The 21,097-nt window shown below is 41.3% G+C and overlaps 1 protein-coding gene across 3 annotated transcripts in view; it reads left to right on the forward strand.

Moving 5' to 3' along the window:
* LOC117247048 (PH and SEC7 domain-containing protein 1-like) overlaps window positions 1–21,097 on the forward strand; it is a 124,856-nt gene that overhangs the window by 45,224 nt on the left and 58,535 nt on the right. For all 3 annotated transcript variants that reach the window (XM_033611168.2, XM_033611169.2, XM_033611171.2), the window contains 5 exons: window positions 5,580–5,774; window positions 6,556–6,636; window positions 8,812–8,924; window positions 13,409–13,467; window positions 15,388–15,477. In XM_033611168.2, the coding sequence (XP_033467059.1) occupies window positions 5,580–5,774; window positions 6,556–6,636; window positions 8,812–8,924; window positions 13,409–13,467; window positions 15,388–15,477 (538 nt within the window). The remainder of the gene's footprint in view (window positions 1–5,579; window positions 5,775–6,555; window positions 6,637–8,811; window positions 8,925–13,408; window positions 13,468–15,387; window positions 15,478–21,097) is intronic.

Raw genomic sequence — 21,097 nt, forward strand, 5'->3', positions numbered from 1 at the left:
TCACTTTTTAATCATTAAATATATGATATCTGTGTGTATGATGCAGTACTCTATTACTAATCTACCCAGTAGTAAACAAAGTATGTTAAATTGGCTCCCCTCTGATGAACTAAGACATAAACTGCTCTCACGTGTATCAGCTAGTGATGATATTCTCTAATAATAATAATAATTATAATAATAGTGCACCTTTAAATGAGCCATTCTGCATAATGAGTTCTTTTACTTTTGATATGTTGACTCCATTTTTGCTGATGATATGTACGTACATCTACATTAATTTTTTTCTTTTGCTTCTCAGGAATATTTTAGTTTGTTTTTTTGCTTTCACTCAGTAAAGGGTCCGAGTGCTTCTGTCACCACTGCTGAGATGAACATTTAAATGTTTTGCTGGCTCTGTACTCAGTTTAATTTTGAGCTAACACTCGCTGTAGGGGCGGCAGTGTTCGTCAAGACTAAAATATCTCAACTATTGAATGGATTTCCATCAAATGTTGTTCAGACATTCATGGTCGCCAGCCAATAAATCCTACTGATTTTGGTGATCCTCTGGCTTTACCTGTAGCGCCTCCTGCAGGTTGACATTTGTGTGTGGGTTTGTTTTGTTATTACATGTGGTACAGCCATTCGTTGTCCCCAGAGGATGAATTCTGATGTACTTCATTTGCCTTCTGATGTTTCCTGTGGCGCCACCAGCACATCAAAGATCACAGTTATCCAGTTAAATATCTCAACATCTTTTATTTTATATTCGTGGTCCCCTGATGATAAATCCTAATGACTCTGGTGATCATCTAAGACCATCTAGAGGTTGATATTTGTTTTGTTTTTCGTCTTTTTTTTTTTTGTCTCAACACGAGTGCGATACATTGCTATGAAATGTGGTACAGACATTCATGGTCCCCAGAGCATGAATTCTGATATACCATGGTGACACCTGACTTCTCCTCTAGTGCCACCAGCAGGTCAAAGATTACACTTATCCAGTGAAATATCTTAACATCTACTGGATGGATTAGTACAAACAGACGTTAGTACAGACATTCATGGTCCCCAGATAATAAATTATAATGACTCTGGTGATGCTCTAGCTCCACCACAATGTTGATATTTGGTTTTATTTTGGAGAAAGTCTCAACACCAATTGGATACATTGCTATGAAATTTGGTACAGATGTTCATGGTTCCCAGAGGATGCAAAAACCTAATGACCTTGGTGATGCTCAGACTTTTACTCTTGTGCCTCCACGAGGTTCACATTTGGGCTTTTTGGTTTGTTATTTTGTGAAATGTCTTAACACCAAATCTATACCACTGCTATAACATTTGGTGCAGACATTCATGGTCCCCAGAGGATGAATTCTAATATACTGTTCTAACCTCCTGACTTTCCCTGTGGCGCCACCAGCAGGTAAAAGATGTACATTTATCTAGTAAAATATCTCAACATCTACTTGATGGATCGGCACCAAATTTGTGGTTCCCAGAGGATAAATTTGTATGATGTTGGTGATACTCTGACTTTTCCTCTTGCCTTACCATGAGGTTCACATTTCTGTTGTTTTTTATTTATTTATAAATTTATAATATGATTTATATAGAAATTAATTTGCCATGAAATTTGGTAGAACTATGTTGCCCAGATGATGCAGCTTAATAACTTTAGCGCCACCAACAGGTTCACATTTATGGTTTGAGTGAAACATCTAAAGAATTATAATGAACATCCAGGAAATTTGTGACTGACATTCACATTCTTTGCAGGCTGGACTGTGATCACTTAACATCTGGCTTCTTGTTCCGTGCCTTCATCAGGTCAACATTTCATTGTGTCATATACACTGGTTTATGACCAAATCCCTGCAAAGTTACGACATCCTCATCAGCCTCAGCTGTACTTTGTGTTTCAGGCATGTTACGGTAGCAGCGCACTAACACGCTAAGCTAAGATGGTGAACATCAACATGTCTGTACATTATGAGCATGTTAGCATACTAATGTTAGCATTTAGATCAAAGCACTTCTGTTCCTCAGTGAAGCCTTGTAGACTTGTTCTTTTGTGTACTTTGTGAAACCAAAGTTGACCTTTGAACCCCTGTAGCTTTCTCTCGAAGTCGGCTTGTGTTACTAATTACTGTTTGCTCTGGTGTGATTTGGCCTGACTCATTTACAGTGTAAAGATGTGTAAGTGTGGGAAGCAAAGCCCTGGGACTGTGGGTTTTCTTGGCTTGTTCCTCATGCTGAGAAATCCAAATGAGAGCTCCGCTTGTTCAGGAAGTGTTTCTTGCTTTTTTGAATACGACTCTGAACTGTCATTGTTTTCCATCAGCCCGGCTGGCATGACTAGAATTGTCACACAGCGCTCGACAGCATCAATGACCATCAGCGTCATGTCGAATTCTAAGTAACTGAACTCAGAGACCTCGTTTCTGTCGATCAGAAGTCAGAGAAGTAGTTCTCTTTCAGCTCAGCGTGACATAACATGCTTAAACTATTATCACAGGATAATTCAGAGGTAATAAGTTTCACACTTCTGAACTGTTTAAAGCTTCGGAGGAGCTTAATTAGGAAGTGATAACAAGACAGTGAGAGAGCTGGCAAGAGATTTGTGAAGTGTAAAAAACTCAAATGTTGTGTTTGAATTTAAAATGATTTTGCATACATTCTGTTAAACTTACAATAATGTGAAATATGGACCGTGTTTGTGCTCATACATCCTCTCTGCTTTCCATCTCTCCACCCATATGTCTTTAAATCCTCTTTTTGTCATCCTTCTTCACCTCTCACCGTTTAGTTTCATTAAACAGATATTATCTTTCTCATAAGCTGCTTTCTCTTGATCTGCCGCCATCTTTCATCTGCCCCTTGTGTATTTTCTTGTCTTTAAACATCTTGTTCGGCTGGAGACTCTGATTTAGGATCAGTGCTGCACAGATCAGATATTAGTAGCTATTGTTAAATTATTGATACACTGGAGTTATTAGTTTTATTATTACATTATCATCTTTCTTTGTTCCTCCTTTTTTCCATTTCTCTCTTTCCTTTTCAATTATTTACAAATCTGTGTCTCATTTGTCCCACTTTCCTGCCTGGAACCAGAATGTTCATTTCCCATCTTTTCCATTTCTCTTTCTGTGCACCTGTTTGTGTCTGATTGTCAGTGGTGAAATGTAATGAAGTGCATTTACTCAAGTACAATACTCCGACTTTACTATACTCCATACTTTATGATACTTTTTAAAATCTACTCCACCACATCTCAGAGGTAAATAGCAGGAGGTTACTTTTCAGATTACAGGTGTCATCCAGTGAAAACCCTGTATCTCCAGCTGTGTTAAGGCTGAACCAAAGGATGTGTTGCTTCATGTGTTGAGAAATTCTCCTCCTTCTTAAGCTTGATGAACTCTTTAAAACCCTCTGTTTTCCTGTAGAACCTGATACCAATCCAATTGACATGTTTCTTAAATCCATTGTTTAGAGGTGCACCTTATAAATTAGATATAGAAACATCTCCATGCTGACATTGTAGCGGCTAACCCTAAAACTTAAAGCCACTGAGGGGCTGCATAGATAGGCTAAAACTAATCGACGCGCTTGCTACTGCACAACTGTAACCAGTGTCTAGTGAAACAAACAGCTTCTGGATTCGCTTCTTCATTTGATGCTTTCTTTATTTCTCACCGTCTCAAGGATCTTCAGTACCATGCAAGAATCCAATACCAGTGCATAGAAAGTCCATTCAGCTGTGAGACAGATCATACAACAAGCTAAACGTAGCCTAGTAGAGCGGGGCGGTCGAAAAACTGTGTGCTCCTTCTGTCTAGCAACGACTGACCCACCGATATAGAAATGTACACCCAACACAACGAGGACACCTTCTGGCCCAATTTGGTGCTTTACATACATTCACATAGAAATGGCTCCTACAGACATGTTCACCTCTGGACAGGACTAAAGCAGCCTGGGAACAGGATGTAGGACCTGTATCTGAGGACCAGTTGGTCTCTATTCTGATGAAGGTGGTCCATAGAGCCCAAGGCTAAGCCAGGTGCACTGGCTTTTGGATAGATATCCTCCACATCCTGTCTCAAATAGAACTAGAGAACAGCTCTATCTGTCCACCCTCACGCCCTCCTCCCTCTCTGACTGCAACTTCCTCAAATTGAACAGTGATAAAACTGGGTTACTTCTCACTGGCACCAAATCCACATCAGCAAAGATGAACAGTTTTACACTAACTCCTGAGTCTGAGCGTCATCCTCGACAGCACTCTGTCATTCCAAGCTCACATCAGTGATGTCACTCGGTCTGCCCACTTCCATCTACGCAATATTAAGCGCCTTCGCTCGTCCCTCACACCGCACAGTGCTGCCAGTTCTTGTTCACACCCAGGTTACATCCCGTATAGATCACTGTAACTCCCTCCTTTTTGGTCTCCCTCTCAAGTCCACCCACAAACTTCAACTAGTCCAGAACTCTGCTGCAGACATCATCACCAGAACCCCGTCCACCAATCACATCACTCGTGTCTTTCAGCAGCTTCACTGGCTCCCAGTTAAACACCGCATTGAGGACTCCTCCCACCAGACATTCGTAGCATCAACATTTCTCCCCACTTTCAATTCCCACCTCAAAACTCACCTCTTTCAAACAGCCTGTTCAGTCTGAGAGATAAACACTTATAAGACCTGGGGACACTTCCTGTCTCATTTTCACCCAAACAGCATCAGCTCTGAATGTGTTTTAAGTCAAACCTGACTCCACTGATGGTGTTGCTGTTCTGCACATTAAATTAAATTCATTGTGCCTTAGAAATATTTAAACGAAGGAGAAAACTGGGGATAGGAGGAGGATGGGCGGGGGATCTGGCCCACCCTGGTGTTTTTTGTTTTCCTTTTCTCAAAATATTAATATTTTTGAAGTAAAAAAAAAAAAACACTTTTGGATCAGCTGGAAATGCATCGAAAACAGGGCTTTTTTTCTGACTATTTAGAGACGCATGGTTCTCACAGCAGCCACACCACAAACATATGATGATCTTATAAGATATGATTCAATGACCTGACTGTGTGCAAAGAAACAGCACTGGGTGGGGACACATATAAAACATGGGGGGTGGGAGTCCTATGGCAAAACATTTTAGCATCAAACACAACATTTCCTGCTTTCTGGTGAATTCTGATGCACAAATTTGTGTCTTTTCTGCATCAATTTATGCTGTAAATGTCTTTAATTTAGTCACGATAAAAGTCCTCTGCTACTAACATGTTCTTAATATGGAGGGGGACATGTCCCCTGTGTCCCCCTCATCTACAGCAGTAAAATGCAACATACACATTGATGCAGCAGGGATATTAAGTCAAACACATCACAGTAAAACACTGACAGGAACCTGCACAATGAGTACTTTACTTCTCATACTTTAAGGCCTACACTGATGATAGTACTGACATACTTTAAGGTTTTGAATGCAGGACTTTTACAGTGTTATTAGTACTTTATTGTAGTAATTGATTTTAATCCTCCACAACTTCTGATTTTAATGTCTCACCCTCTCTGCCCTCTCTTCACCCTCTCAGCAGGGACAAGGCTCGCCTGGCGACAGATTCGGAGCTGGACCAGGACCTCAGTGACCGGCTGGGTCTGGGCAGCAGTGACACCCTCACCAATGGCAGCCACCGTGCCGACGTGGCAGCCGCCAGACGCCTCGCCAAACGTCTCTTCAACTTGGACGGCTTCAGGAAGTCCGATGTGGCGCGTCACCTCAGCAAGAAGTGAGCTGCTGTTATGACATATTGTAGTCATGCTTATGTGTTGCTCCTTCTCACAGCTGCCACCTCAAACACCACAACAATCATCCTAAAGAGTGTAATAATAATAATGATTTTATTTATAGGCGCCTGTCAAAGCACTCAAGCACACCTTACAAGACACAGTTAAAAACAAGCAGCAGTGTGTCCACAGATCATGAAGTTAAACAAAAGTAATGTACAGTAATAAGTTAAAAAAGTAACTTAATAAAAATCATAATTATAAAAACGAAGTGTAAAATCATCATCATAACGTCGTCATCAGTGCAAGTCTCCTCTTAACTCACACGTTAGGTACTCTAAAACTGTAGTACTGCATCTTATGTTTATTTAATGACTCTGCTGGTGCACATTCAGTGTCCTGTACACTAACTGTACGCCACTTTACATTCTGCCTACAAAGTGTTGTGTTTTACTACATCTGCATTCTTGCGAAGCTGCGCTGCTCGATCAGCCCTTCAGTCTGTCAGCTGCTTGCTGTGCTGATGAGAAAGAAATTGGGATTAAAGTGTTTCCTCGCTGACAGAAAGCACCCTGGGAATCTCCTCCTTGTTTTTTACTTGCCTCCGGTCTGCATCTCCAGCTGAGTGACTGACTGACAGCCCAAACTGAGGCCTCTCACTGAGCTGAGGAAGTTAGCATCTGAATGTTTGACTGGCATATTGTGCTTCTTGGTTTATTGTTGTTGTTGGATTGCTTTATTTGTCCTAAGATGATATTTTATATCTTCTCTGTCTGTCTACAGCAATGACTTCAGTCGTATGGTAGCAGAGGAGTATCTGAGTTTCTTCAACTTCACAGGACTCGGTCTCGACCAGGCGTTACGGTGAGAATCCACAGCACAATAATGAAACCATAAACACATACAAGAACAGCACATATTCAGTATATTTCTCAAGTGAAGTGTGGACAGACTGTTTGTTTATCACATGCAATAATTGTTAATGTTAAATGCATGTCAGGTAAATAACCAACCATCGTCTGTGAGCTGTGTTCTTCCTCCAGAAACAAACCCAACACATTCTTGTGACAAAACTGACTGTTTACATTGTTCAAACTGTGACTGCAGTCTAAAGAGGATATTTAGCACAGAGCAGCTAATTATTCCTGTGTGATGGTGCCTTTGATTTGGCCTCAATCAGATGAAAAGCTGCTGATATTTAGATTTCATGTTTGTTTGTCTGTCGTAGAAACTCTCCACTGACAAACGCTGCTCTCTAGAGGGACACTTTGGTGTTGCATTTAGAGTGACATGACAGTTTGTACAGTGAGCTCTCAAAATGCACTCAGTGTGTTGTTTAACAGATTCACACTGTATTTTCTTTGCTTCACTTTTATTTTATTTACTCGAATGTTAGTTATAGCGAGCATGCTACATCACCTTCTGCACATTTATTTGAATGGGTCTAACTCATTTGCTGAGCAGCAACCACAATTATGTGTTTAGGTCTGCTTTTTCCTCAGAAATTAAAAAGATGGGAACTGATTTTAAGGGTAAAAGTACTGTCATACGTTACAAGTAAAAGTCTTGCATTAAAAACTGTGAGCAAATGTAGACATATTATCAGCAAAATGAACTTTAAGTCTCAAAATTAATAGGACTGATTATGCAGACTCCTGTCATGTATTTAAATTACAGTAAGATATATCATTATTATTATTACTGGTGTATTAGCATTTAATGTTATCTTAATGTTGCAGCAGGTTGAGGTGGAGATAGTTTATATCTTGCTAGTTTATTCTGTGAAAAATGGGCCTACATCATATTTTGAAAGCTGTATAGGGAGCAGCATGTACAACTGTTAGACAATGTAGTAAAAAGTCCAATATTTCCCTCTGAGATATTGTGACGTAACAGTTTAAAGTAGTGTGAAGGAAGAGGAGCTTCATGAGGAGAGGTCTATCATCACGGGCATCAATCAGAAACTTTCCTTTGCACACAGATTTATTTCCAAACTGAGGAACCTGTCGTTAAAAAAAAACACACATGGGTTTGAATCTGAAAGACACAAATACAAAATAAGAACTTCAGTCAAATTAAACAAATGTCCAGCTTAAAGCAGATCTTACCTTTCCTGCATTTCACACAGCACTTAGAAAAAATTTGAATATCCACAACTCCACCTCCCTCCAAAGGCCTACTCCCCCCTCCTCCATTACGTCCTCATTAGCTGCGTCTGTGATAGACGTAGGCGTTGGCATGGTAACGTAAGATACACTGAAGAGGAGAGCGAGTTTAACGTTACAACCAAGACAGTCAAACACAACCCCAGAGTTTTAAAACTCAACCGGAGTCAGTGATGACTGATGAGTTTTATAATATATCGTAAACTCTAACGTTAGATAGTACTGGTGACTGGCAACAAACTACAGCTACAGTGGGCTAACCGTTAGCAACTGGATGCTGTGTTGTCATATATAACGTTATAGCCTAGATGCTACATTAGAGGCAAACTAAAAATACCTGTCCAGCAGAAACTCTGCGACCTCTCCTCCCAATCAGTGCTGAAGAAAGGGGAAATGATGTGAGGTAAAGGAAGTGAAGTAAGTGAGGTAAAGGAAGTGAAGTAAGTGAGGTAAAGGAAGTGAGGTAAGTGAGGTAAAGGAAGTGAAGTAAGTGAGGTAAAGGAAGTGAGGTAAGTGAGGTAAAGGAAGTGAAGTAAGTGAGGTAAAGGAAGTGAGGTAAGTTAGGTAAAGGAAGTGAGGTAAGTGAGGAAAAGAGGTGTAAAAACAAAGAAAAATAGAAACCTTCTCTACAAGTAGCACAAAGTAAGTACATCAAAATTATACTGTTCTTGAATTATTGTGACTCATGGTGTGAACACACACAAAAACTCATCTTACCAGGGAAAAGGACACACAGCACTGTTACTGCATATTGTTTAAAATAAAACTAGTGTTTGTATTCTGTTTCAGTAGTTCTGTTATTAACAGGATATCTTTAATGTTAAATATTTGGATGATTCAGATCTACTAACTGTGGTTGTGTTTGTGTCTGCAGGACTTTCCTGAGGCAGTTTGCTCTGATGGGAGAGACTCAGGAGAGAGAGAGGGTGCTGTCACACTTCTCCAAACGTTACTGGGACTGCAACCCAAAGGTCATACCGTCAGAGGGTGAGGACTGCAGCAGTTAAAACACAGATATTTCAGGAGATGCTAAAAACCAAAAACAGCTGAAAGACAGTGCCTATAATGTGAACTGAGCTGCAGCTTCATCCTTGAAACCGTCTGTTGCAGGAAAATGCAACAAAACAGCTAATGCTCGTTAGCTAGCTTAAATCTCAAGCTTCAGAAAGAGACACATAACATTACACGACAAAACAAACTTGAAAGTAACACCAGCTCTAAAATTCTCAGTTTATTTATGAGAAAAGCCACAAATAATCACACCACTTCGTTTTAATGCAAGCGTCTTGAAATAAGTTTCAATTACTTTAATCCATCAGACAGGTTTACTAGCTTAGCCTAGCGAACGTTAGCTAGCTAGAGCTAATGTTAGCTAGCAGGAACACTGTGAGCTAATGAACAGAAATGTACACCAGACCTGTAATTAACATACTGACTGTAATGGTTCCACAGCATCTGATGAACTAGCATGGGTTAGTTTACTACATGTTTAACTCTACAGACAGGACATTTTAATCATTTTGTTTAATTTGTTTTGTGCTAAAGCAGCAGTGCTAAACTAGTAAAGCTAACAGCATGTATATAAACAGCATGTGATCTTGTTAGCTAATTTTATCTAAAGGAATGCCATATTGCTCGTGGATTTTAACATCTGTTGACATGTATTGCATTTATGTACAAGCTGACAGGAAAAGTAGTTTTATTTTGTCCACAATCGTCTTTTGATTCGCTCCAGCTTCAGTTACATAATCACAAGCTAGTACTGGACTCATACTTGATCTTTCAGTATTCATTCTGCAATGGCAGGTCCACAGAGAGAGTCCAACAGTGTAAACACCTTGGTATCTGACTGGATGATTAATTTTAAGCACCATCTTGAAATTCTGACTGTCTAATTAATCATAATGACAAAGACTTTATTAAGGACACCGAGAAAGGTCCATAGCATACCACACGTAAAACAGACAATCATCTATGTACAGAATAGGATACAATAAATATTATAAAAGACTAGAAATACCCAACACTACATTATAGGTTCATAAAAATGGAGAAAATTCAATAAACTACCCCCACAAGCAAGCTGAGAGCCAGTGGCCCCTCAGTCTGGATGAAAACCTGACTGAGCTCAGCTCAGGGTCGGCCGAGGCCTGGGTGATACTACTTACCAAGACAGAGAGCCTGCACTTAAATCGATATGTAAGATTTTGTATTCGTTGTCTCATTCCCTCATTATAGGCCACATTAAGGGCCGTTCAGGGTATGAAATTAACAAAATATTTTGGGGGCAATTTTGGCCCCCACAGTCTAAAAAATGGGGGCATTTTCAAAATGTTTGGGGGCCATCAAAAAATTGTAATTATGTTCTATCAATAAGCACATGAAAAGCAAAACCAACTAAGATAGTGTCTTCACTCTTCAGTAGAAACCACTATAAATGAAATAAATAATGGGTTATATAAAGTTATGGTTGCGAAATATCACTCAGATTTCCTATAATTCAACCAGTTTAAATGTGATGATTTAACCATTAATCTACTGATAGCAGTGCTAATGTTTCACCACATTACAGTTACTTTTACTGTTAAAAAGGCCAAATTACTATAAATTCCTTAGATGCAATCCTGGAAGTAAGTTAATTTAAAATGTAACATTCATTCTACCTTAATTTTTCATTAATTTGTCATTGTGTCGACACAGATCACCCAAGAAATGGTTAATTTATACTTATGGTACAGCAAAGCCCCCTCCCCTTCTCTGTCAGATTACTCTCACGTAATCAGTGCAATCTCATTGATTATGTCTGGAAAATGAGTTGTAGATGTGACGGTAAATTAATTTAATGAAAATAAAATTATACTTTAATGTCAGATTGTAATACTGTTAAAAATATAAATACATATAGTTGTTTTGAAAACTTGGGGGCAATTTTGGCCCCCGCAACATGGCTTTTGGGGGCATTCTTGGATAAATTGCGGGCCAAATGGCCCGTGGCCCTTGCTAATTTCTGACACTGGGGCCGTTTCATAGTCGACGCACACAATGTGAGCAAGCGATGCAAGCAACACACTTCCTTTCATAGTCAACACATTGAACGCAAATGACGCGGGTGACACTTGAAATGCAATACATCGCTCGCGCAATAGGGGGCAGCAGAGTCAGCGGAACATTCTGGCTAGCTAGTACTGCTAGTACTCTTCCCATAGGAGTGCCACAAGTGGGCAGTTTATACAGCGGGGTGCAAAATGCTCCAAAGAGAGCGATCGTCACATTAACTGAACACATGCTGAATTTGTAGCAGCATAAGCTAATATAACTTGCAACACTGTGTGTGGATGTCTTTATCATCAGATAACTCATTGACTATATAATGACAGAGATATTTAATCTCATTACACACTAAGAGCAACACCAGATACGAAGAAATCAGGAAATACTAGTTTGATTACTTGGCTCTCTTTACCGAAATAAGAACTGTTTTCCTTTTGCACAGAGAAAAAGAATTGTAGAATCTGTTTTTTTTTTTGTCTGTTCCGGATTATGAGGATGTTATATACGGAAAAGCTCCACAGTGAAATCCCTGGACGTTGCCTACCACTCAGCCCTAAGGTTCATAACAGGTGATCCTTACAGCACCCATCTCTGCTACCTTATGTATCCCCAGTCCCAAGTAGCTAGTTAATACTAATGGGGGTGTTGTAGTGAGTGACAACTGTGGTAGTGATATACAATGACTTGGTGGTACCTCCAATAACTTTTCTGAAGTAACCAAAAATGTTGGCACTATCCCTTTTAAACCCAATGAATAACTTCACTTGCAATTACTACACCAAATTTAGTAAAATAAACATAGGGCATTTAATAAAAGAAAAACAGGAATTGGCAATTTATAAATTATTTATCTGGCTCACTGTTGACCTTTAAATGGATTACTGATGAAAATATTCACAGTTCACTATACCACTTAATCCAATGTCCACAGCCCACTCTCACACACATTCACACAGGGCTTATTTGAATGAGACAAATAAACACGTTGTGGGCCCAGTCGATGCTTGTGAGTGTGGAGGCCGGAAACTAGATGGCCAGTTCACTGGGGTTAACCAGCATAAACAAAAACGCACGTGCAAAAAGTTAGTTCTGTACTTACAAATCCAGCCGACAGTCAGTAATGCAGATGAGCAGGGGAAAATGACAAAGGGCAATGCAGTTTCGGCGCCAAGGGGAATGGGGCCGTGCAGCCACACAGTGCCGACACGGAGCTCAGTACAGCAGCTCTAAGTCTCTCTCCAGCGGTCCAGGTCCCTCCCGGTCCTCTTTCTCTCTCCCTCTCGCGGGCAAATGTCCAGTCCTGAACCACACAGTTCCTCTTAGTAAACAAACTACAGGCTAATTCATGGAGAAATAACCACAGCATGTCTTAAACAAATGAGCTAGTGCTAAATGCAATGCAAAATAACAGTATGACCCGCCATAGAGAGGCTAAGCTAAAGGCTAGCAGCGATTAGCATTACAGCTCGTTTTATACACATTAAAACACATGCATTTACCTCTGGCAGCTTCTCAAAAGTCACACACAGCAACCACAAGATGACTCTCCGTCAGTCTTGGTAGTTTGGAGTGTTATATTCTTGTTCCTTTATGCTTATCCAGCTCTGACAGCAGTACAGCTTCTGCCGCAGCTAACCTGCGTTCTCACGGAGGGCAGGCTAAGCACCTCCTCCCTCAACAAGGTGAGATTAAGAGCGGCTAAAGACTACAAACAAGCCAATTAGAGAAGAGAGAATAAGTGATTGACATTCCATGCTGACATCAAGCTTAAACACTCCATACACACAACGTGGTCTGCACAAACAAACAAACTATGATGGTTATAACTCCAACCATGAATTCTGACTGTTTTAGCTGTAAATACATTGACTGGTTTTAAACATTTTTAAACATATTTATACATTAACTTGTGCCCTGTTTAACAAACATTTTAAAGTATTCTTAGAGAAATGAAATAGAACACAAAACACATTTTAATGTCCTCATAGAAATGAATGAAATAGTAATGCCTTCATAGAAATGAATGAAATAATAGCCACAGGGCTACACTTACCTAAAGGCTGGCTGGCCACAGTTGGCTGTGAGGCAGGAACAGCGTTGGTATTTGTTCATTGACAAAGCTTTGATACGGATGCTTCCACCCTATATTTCATCTCTTTTAACTCTGACCTCACATAACCTTGGTACTCATTCACAGAACAGGTTGTTGCTTCACGCTCCTTTAATCAGAACTGAACTAGGAAGACTGTCGCTCTCTCACAGTGCTCCTTATACATGAAATAATCTGCAGTAGACCTTAAACTTGGACGCTGCCACCCTTACACCTGTTTATATGCCTTGTTTGTGATCTTGTTTTAATGAGTGTGAATGCTTTTAACTACACATCTACACCTGAGCATATTTATCACCTCATCCTTTAGATGCAGTTCACACTCTCACCTGTGCCCTGATGCTGCTGAACACTGATCTACACGGTCAGGTGAGTCAGAACTAGAGCCATGCAGGTGTACATTTATGTGTACAACACTGTGTACTGTAAGTGTGAAGGTGGCGTTACTGCAGCTGCCGCAGTCAAAGCATAGCAAAGCATAAACAATTAAAAGATAAAGTTTAGAAAGCTCTATTCTGCTCCAGTGCCCTTTTGATTAACCCCTGGAGTTTTGGGAATATAAGCCCGATCACCAGCTGATCTGCAGGTCTGCCTGCTGAGCCTCTTACACCATTATTAATGTGCTACTTTTATAGTCAGAGCCTCCCTCTGCAAATCTGGGCCACTCTTCTCGGTGATAGTGCAGCTCTGCAGATGAATGATTAATTAAAGTGGCTGTAGAGGTGACTGGATCAGGGATCAGCTCCTTTAGGGACGAGCCAATCAGGAAAAGTTTCAACAAATGTTTGCAGATATTCTGTTGGTTTGAACTTTGTGTGACTGTTATCCTCCTCATGATTGTCACAGTGAGAGAGGACTGATCATACAGGCCGTGACTTTGGGAATGTTTTGATTAATGCAGTGATCATTTAAAATCCTAATGTCCCTGAGCCCAATATGATATCTTCAATTTGCATGTTTTGCCTGATGAACGGTACAAAATTCAGCTTTAAATGATACAAAAATCTGATCTGAATCATCTTTATTGCTCATTTTTGTGTACACATGCAAGGTATTTGGTTTGAGGTTGCTCCAATTTTAAACACAGTTCCAAGAACAATTTACAAGAGGGTAGAAATACACATACAGTTTAAAACACAGGCCACAAAGCTGAACACATGTAGGTAAAAGCTAAACGCCAAACCACTGTACAAGTGTTTCTATAAATTTTAAGGAAGGACAAATAGTTCAAAGACAGAAATACTTAATAAGTAATGCAGTAGATTGATTTATATACATGTGTGGGGTTATGTGCAGTATATGCATGTAATAATGTCAATATACAGTATTTATGGCATGCAGGATTTAAATTAGACTATTAGAAATGCAACACATTTTTCCTACATAAATGAACCAAAAGTTCTCTCATGATTAATGTTGTTTAAACCCAAGCAGCCGTCACAGTACATTGCCTAAAAAAATCATCCTAAATTTACCATTTTGATTTAAATCTGGAGCTGCCTTTGTTTTTATTGGACGTCCAAATGATTTCTATTTGAATCTTTCCAGTCAGTGTTGTGATCACATGTTTAATATGTTAACTTGTTATAGAGTGAGAGGAGAGACTTTGATTGGGGTCAAATGTTCATTCTTTTCAAATGTTCTTTTCAATTCATCGTTATTTTAAATACAGGGTTGAAGAGGCTGTTAAAAAAATGAGCTTTTCATCGACAGCAATATAATAACTTTAAATAGAAGGAGTCGCACGGCTTTAAATTTATTAGAAAATGAATAAAATATTTAGAGAGTTCATTGAAATAGACATGAAGGCAGCAGTTAGTGTGAAGGAGTTTTAGGAATGTATAAGCAGTGGTGGAATGTGACAAGTACAGTTTGGGAATACGTGATTTTCCATTTTATGCACCTGTGTATTCGTACATAATAATCATAACTGTGTTTTCATTAGTTTATAATCACCTGAAAATAAAGAGGAGCGAAGAACTGTTGTGTTTTTGTTACCTTAGTACGAGCTGATTATATCTACAAATGGAGCTGGTCCTCTTCTACAGAGCCCGCCATGTTGTTTCTACAGTAGCCCAGAATGGACAACCTAAACACTGCCTCTAGACAGGCCACCATACGTAGTTCTCCTACACCTTCAGCACATAAGAGAATTTTCCGTTCTGCACCCTCACTGCTAGATGCCACTAAATCATCCACACAGGACCTTTATGTAAAAGATCTGAGTACTTCTCCCACCACTGTGTGAACGTATTTGTGTGACATAAAAGTCCATTTCTCTTCTTGCAGAACATTGGTAAGAGGATGTCGTGCACGCAGTTCATTGGCAACCTGGAGGGACTGAACGACGGCCAAGATTTTCACAAGGATCTGCTTAAAGTAAGTCTAAAATAGCACACACACACACACACACACACACACACACACATGCTGTCATGCACAGACACACATCCCAAATGAGAGCGAGCAGACTGTGTGTGCCAGCATTGTATTGTCCCTCAGATCTGTGTGACTGAGCCTGGCTGTTTGGCCTGCGCTCACTGCCAGCTGGCATTCACCTCATCTCCAGAGGCCTCCAATCAGAGGCCTGCCTAGACCCGCCACTTCCTGGTACACTCCAGCTACGGCGCAGCCTGGAAGACTAATTGTTATATGATCTGGGGACGAGGAGACGCAGCCAGCCCTCGGGGTATCTGTGCGTGACTTCGGCAGCATTAGATTAAGCCATTATCTTAACCCAGTTGAGTTCGGCTGCAATAGATTGTGAACCAGCAGACAGGGTTCAGACGGAGGCCTGGGGACACATGATGTGGCGAAATAACCCAATCAGTGCGGGCTGCCTGTCCATTGGTGCGCCTAATGATGATGCTGTTGATTAGTTTTGTCTGCAGAGTGGTCCGTCAACATGCCACAGGGCCCCTGAGTGCAACTCAACAAGTTGTAATGGGGTATTTATAATGCATGAGAGAGAGGGAGAGAGGCTGCGTCCGTCTGCTGAAATGAATTCTGAAATGAAAAGCTGTTATTAAGATAGTATCCATGCTGCAGCCATGTGACCGCGAGCTAAGCGAGGCAGAGAAACAGTCCCACAGATGTGCATTAGCTGTTTTATTAATGCTTGTATAGACCCAGGAACGGTCTTTTTAATCATGCCTTCCACTTTCCACAAGCTCTTTATTATCTCTCCCTCTCAATGAGACTCCTTCTCACCCTGCAGCTACACTCTCTTTTCTCTCTTCTCTCTCCTTCTCTTGTTCTCTGATTCTCTAAATGTTCTGCTGGCCCACTCTCACTTGCTCCTTATCTTGGCTCTGTTAAGCTCTCGTGCAGTTTAATCTGCATCTCTAGACGGCCTCGCTGCCACCTTTATCTGCACTCGTTCACCTCCACCCAATTCTGCATCCCGTGTCCTGACTTGTCGTCTCGGCTCTCTCCTAAAGCTCTCCGTCCTCTCATTTCCTTTCTTTTCCTCTCCTGGATTGTGTTGCAACAGATATTCATTCATTTGTCTTTTCACTGGTCTTTTAAACAAGTGATTTACTAAATCAGGTTGCACCATTAAAACTTAAAGGCCAGTCTGTTAAAACAGAACTAAAATCCTGACATGTACATTAGAGACTTACTTCTTGCTGTGTTTTTCCTGTCCATAAAGAAGTCCCTTCCAGCCCAGCTGCATTGTACGAATTTTGAGAGTCCTTGTTCTGTACAAAATTCAGCTGAACATTTGGCGTCAGCAGTCTGAGATGTTCACATCAAGTGAATATATTGTGTGTATAGTGATTTTAGCACTGATTCCCTCTTTGTGTTACTGTTAACAAGTAAACACTGTTTTGTATTCGAAATGTGAACTTATCCCTTAAAGAAAGTCCTAAACCAGTGGTTCCCAACTCGTCCAGCCATGGGGACCAGATTTCCTCTTGGTCAATAGGTCCACACAGTTTCATGTATTCAGCGTCATACATGCACTTGGCCATGTTGTCGAGCTAGTTTGCTGTTTCTGTCAAGTAGCTGTCCCATAGTCACTCAGTCTACAGCAGGAAACAGCACTTTGAAATAATTCACTTTACTTCAAAATAGAGTGCATTTTTTGCTAATGTGCGGCCCTTTCAGAATGGACCCATGACCCACTTTTGGACCATGACCCACCCGTTGGGAACCACTGCCCTAAACCAGTGTTTATCAGGCCAAGGAGACTTTAACTGAGTTGCAGTTGAGATAATTCTCTGAATATTTTTGGGTCTTCCCTCGTTTGCACTTGCAGGTAGCTGCTAAGTCAGCAGCAGTTGTAGCATGGCTAGGTGTGTTAGCCTCACCCTCTGCACTTTTGTTGGTGGTTTCTGAGGTGGGTGGTATGTCTCTTGTCCGAAAAGTTAAAAACGATCCACTGTGGCTCACAATATGTCCATACACTTGGAACAATAATACGACTAACTACCAATATGTTTTATAAGTACTTAAATGTTAGCTTACTTGTTCACCTCGTCATTATGGATAAGTGCTGCACAGTGATTTTAGCTAGCTCACATGATTACACAAGAATTCATGGGTAACAGTTAGCCTATCATTATTGTTGTCTACTGTAAATTAAATCCATCCGGCTTTGTTACTGACTCCGCTGGCGGCTCAAAGGCAGAACAACAATTTCCTCCGTTCTGTGTTCGAACCTTTTAAAGAGGACGACGAAGCAGAATAACGATGCAGCATTCCTGCCTTGAACAGGCAGTGTGAAAAAGCTATATACCTCTTAAACAAAAGTATTCTCATAGAACAGTTCAGATGATATCCTACAGAAACGCACGCTCAATAGTTTGTATGATATCCTACGAATGTGTGCCCCATGAATGATGTTACGACCTTAATTTACACTTGCGTAACTGATGTGAAGCTACTGAGGTTAGATTTAGGAAAAGAGATATGTTGAGGACGTTCCTTAAAATGACTCAAAGTTCACACAAGGTTCACACGGATCTGAGCATCTAACTCCAGGAAAGGTCCCGGGTAAAAGTCCAGTGTTTTGTGACCCATCCACCACTCGTCCTGCCTCCTCCTTGTTTACTGCTGTCAGTGCGTTGGTCACGTGATCATAGCCTTTCAAAATAAGTGGTATATCTTCGAATTTAGGTGCATTGCTTTTCGTAGGAAAACACACAAACATTGTGAGGACAGTCTGCTTTAAAGGGAACTCTGGCAGTTTTATACATTGAAGTGTTTCTCCAGGTGTTGGCGAGCGCTAATACGTATGTGAAACAAGCAGTAAAAGCCTACTGTGAAGGAAAGCTGCCTCATGTGATGTCACTTGAGTCATTTTCAGTTGGGTCCAAAGACTACAAGTTTGAAAAGGAAAAAGTCTAAAGGTGTGGAGTCAGAAAGAAATGATTGTACCAGACCATTGTAGCTCGCTGCTCATCTCTGCTGCAGGTCAAAGGCTCCAGGATACATTAACCTCTGCTAGCATATCGAACTATGTCTCCAGCCAAAGGTTTGGTGTTTATGTAGACACCAGGGGTAATGTGGGTAATGTAGGCACCAGATTTTGACAGTGAAGACGTATGTGTGGATTACAAAAACAACTAACCTCTACTGAAGAACTAGTTTTTGCAATGCAACTTATAACTTTGTGAAGTCTGGACGTTCTCCCTTTCCAGTTTTTTCCTCTTCTCTCTTTTCTCTGTTATCTCTCCATCATTCTCTGCTACATAATAAATGCTTATTCCTCCTCTCCTCCATCCTTGTATCACCTCATTTCCTCCACTCATTCTCTTTGTTTTCCCATTTCCCCTTTCGTGTCTGGTATCTGTGTTTGTATGTGCTGTAAATGCATTAGCAATGAGCCCAAGAAATCCCTCCTGCTGTCTCATTTACTCCCTGGTGCTCATTCTGCACAATACCAACACCACCACCAACAACAACAACAACACACATGCACTGGATATCTCACACATTGTCTCAGACTCAGCACTTGTTTCCTCTGTCACCATGTTTGCAACAGCATCACAGCGACCATTGTGCTCTCATCACATCTTTGCTTCATGTCTCCACCATCCTTCTGTCCCTCTTTTCTTTCCTTGTCTCTCAGTTTTAAGTGGTTTATTTTCATCCACGCACTGCAGATGATAATAATAATTCTTTTCAGACATTTTCCAAACACCCTGCACCGTTTACTTACTAGATAGCTAGAACTTATTCATTTATTCCTTCTAGATCTTAGATCTGTCTTTACATATGTGTCTTGTCGCTCCAGACTGAAAGGTTTCCCCAATTATTCAGTGGATTGCTGTGAGGTTTGTACAGACAAGGATGAACCCAAATGACTTTGCTGATCCTCTGACTTTTCCTCTGGCGCCACGAGCAGGTTGACCTCGATGCTTTTGAGGGAAATATCTCATCAATACCTGGATGGATATTCATGATGTAATCACGGTGCAGAGAGGATGAACTCCAGACTTTTCTCTGTAGCAATCATAACGTAGCATCGGGCCGGCTCAGACCAGGGACGGACAACAGCACAGCTGTGCTCCATTGTTTCAGATTTCCTTCATCTTCAGGCTGGTTCTGTGGATGTGGAGCTAAATGTTGTGTCTGGGGCACGTCATGTATTAATGACACTCGTTACCTGCAGGGGTTGGAAACAGATCTACGTTTCTTCCCAAAATCAGACCCTGAAAAGTGTAGGGTTAGCTAACGTTAGCTAGCTACTGAAGATATAGCCTACTGAATGTATACACATGCTGCTTTTGCTTTGTAATGATTCTAACAGTGAAACAAAGAGCGACCCTGCTGTACAGGAACCAGTGAAGGGAAGCAGGGAGACCAGCTGTGTGTCATCACAGTGGGGAACTGCCCATTGGTTCGACATCCCATTGTTCCGACCATATTAAACTCATTGTTCTGAAGTCTGTTCCGAAATCATCATGATGCCCTGTGGTTAAGGTCTGGTTAGGTTTAGGCACAAAAAACATTTGGTTAGGGTCAGGAAAAGATCATGGTGTGGGTTAAAATGAAAAAGAAAGTGACAAACACATAAGCCGTGAGCCTGCTCCGCCTCAAGCCGGTCGCGGCGCACCATACGCCCACCGCGAGCCGTTCAGCACCGCGGACAGTCGGACTAATGGGATGTCGAACCAATGACATGGACCCATCACAGTGTGTGTCATCACAGTGTGTGTCATCACAGTGTGTGTCATCACAGTGTGTGCAGATGAACGTTGGTGGTTCACTTTACACTGTGATCTGTAGCCTATAGTTCGGCTTTAGCTTCTGACTGTAGCACTTTTTAAACAGGAGTTGTGCAAATCTGCAGGAAAGCCCAATCAGTGTTTTTCCAGCATTGGCAGTATAAAAACACAATCGGGGAGTGCAGCAAAATGCCGCCTACCTACTTTTGTTTATACAGAATGTGCCTTTTTCGGGGCAATGGGGGGCGTGAGCAAGTAACAAAACGTGTAGCTCAGCGTGTGACGTAAACAGTGACGTGGGAGGGAAGCCGCGGCTGGTCAGTCCTTCGGCGATTCTCTCGTAAGTCGGCCCGTCCTTCACCGTCCCCGTCATCTGACGGTTAATGGCCTCTTCGTTTGCGAGGACAAGTAGGGCGCGCAATTCCTTGTCTCCCCAGTTGCTCATCTTTACAGTGTCTGTCAGGTTTGTGTTTCCCTCTTGCTACTAGCTGCTCGCTAATTCCTGCTATCAGCTGTTTCCTGTTTATCCACCACCAGTGGCTCGCACGTGCGGCGTCATCAACAGCTCCTCCCACAAGTCATCAATAGCTCCTCCCGTTGCAGAAGGCCGCCTCAGTCTGTTTAAACTAAAAAGGCTCCACCAATATGTCTACCCTACGAGGTGGAAAATTGGGCACCTCGGATCAACTCGCCAATCCGGCTCTGTGTGTCTAAACGCTCGCAGCTTGCCGGCAAAACGGCCCAACATTCACCGACAATCTGGCAGTGTAAAAGGGGCATATTTTGTCACATTTTTGGCAAATGAATTACGCTCAAAGTACAAG

Source organism: Epinephelus lanceolatus, chromosome 21 (genome assembly GCF_041903045.1).
Source record: "Epinephelus lanceolatus isolate andai-2023 chromosome 21, ASM4190304v1, whole genome shotgun sequence".
Classification (NCBI taxonomy): Eukaryota; Metazoa; Chordata; class Actinopteri; order Perciformes; family Serranidae; genus Epinephelus; species Epinephelus lanceolatus.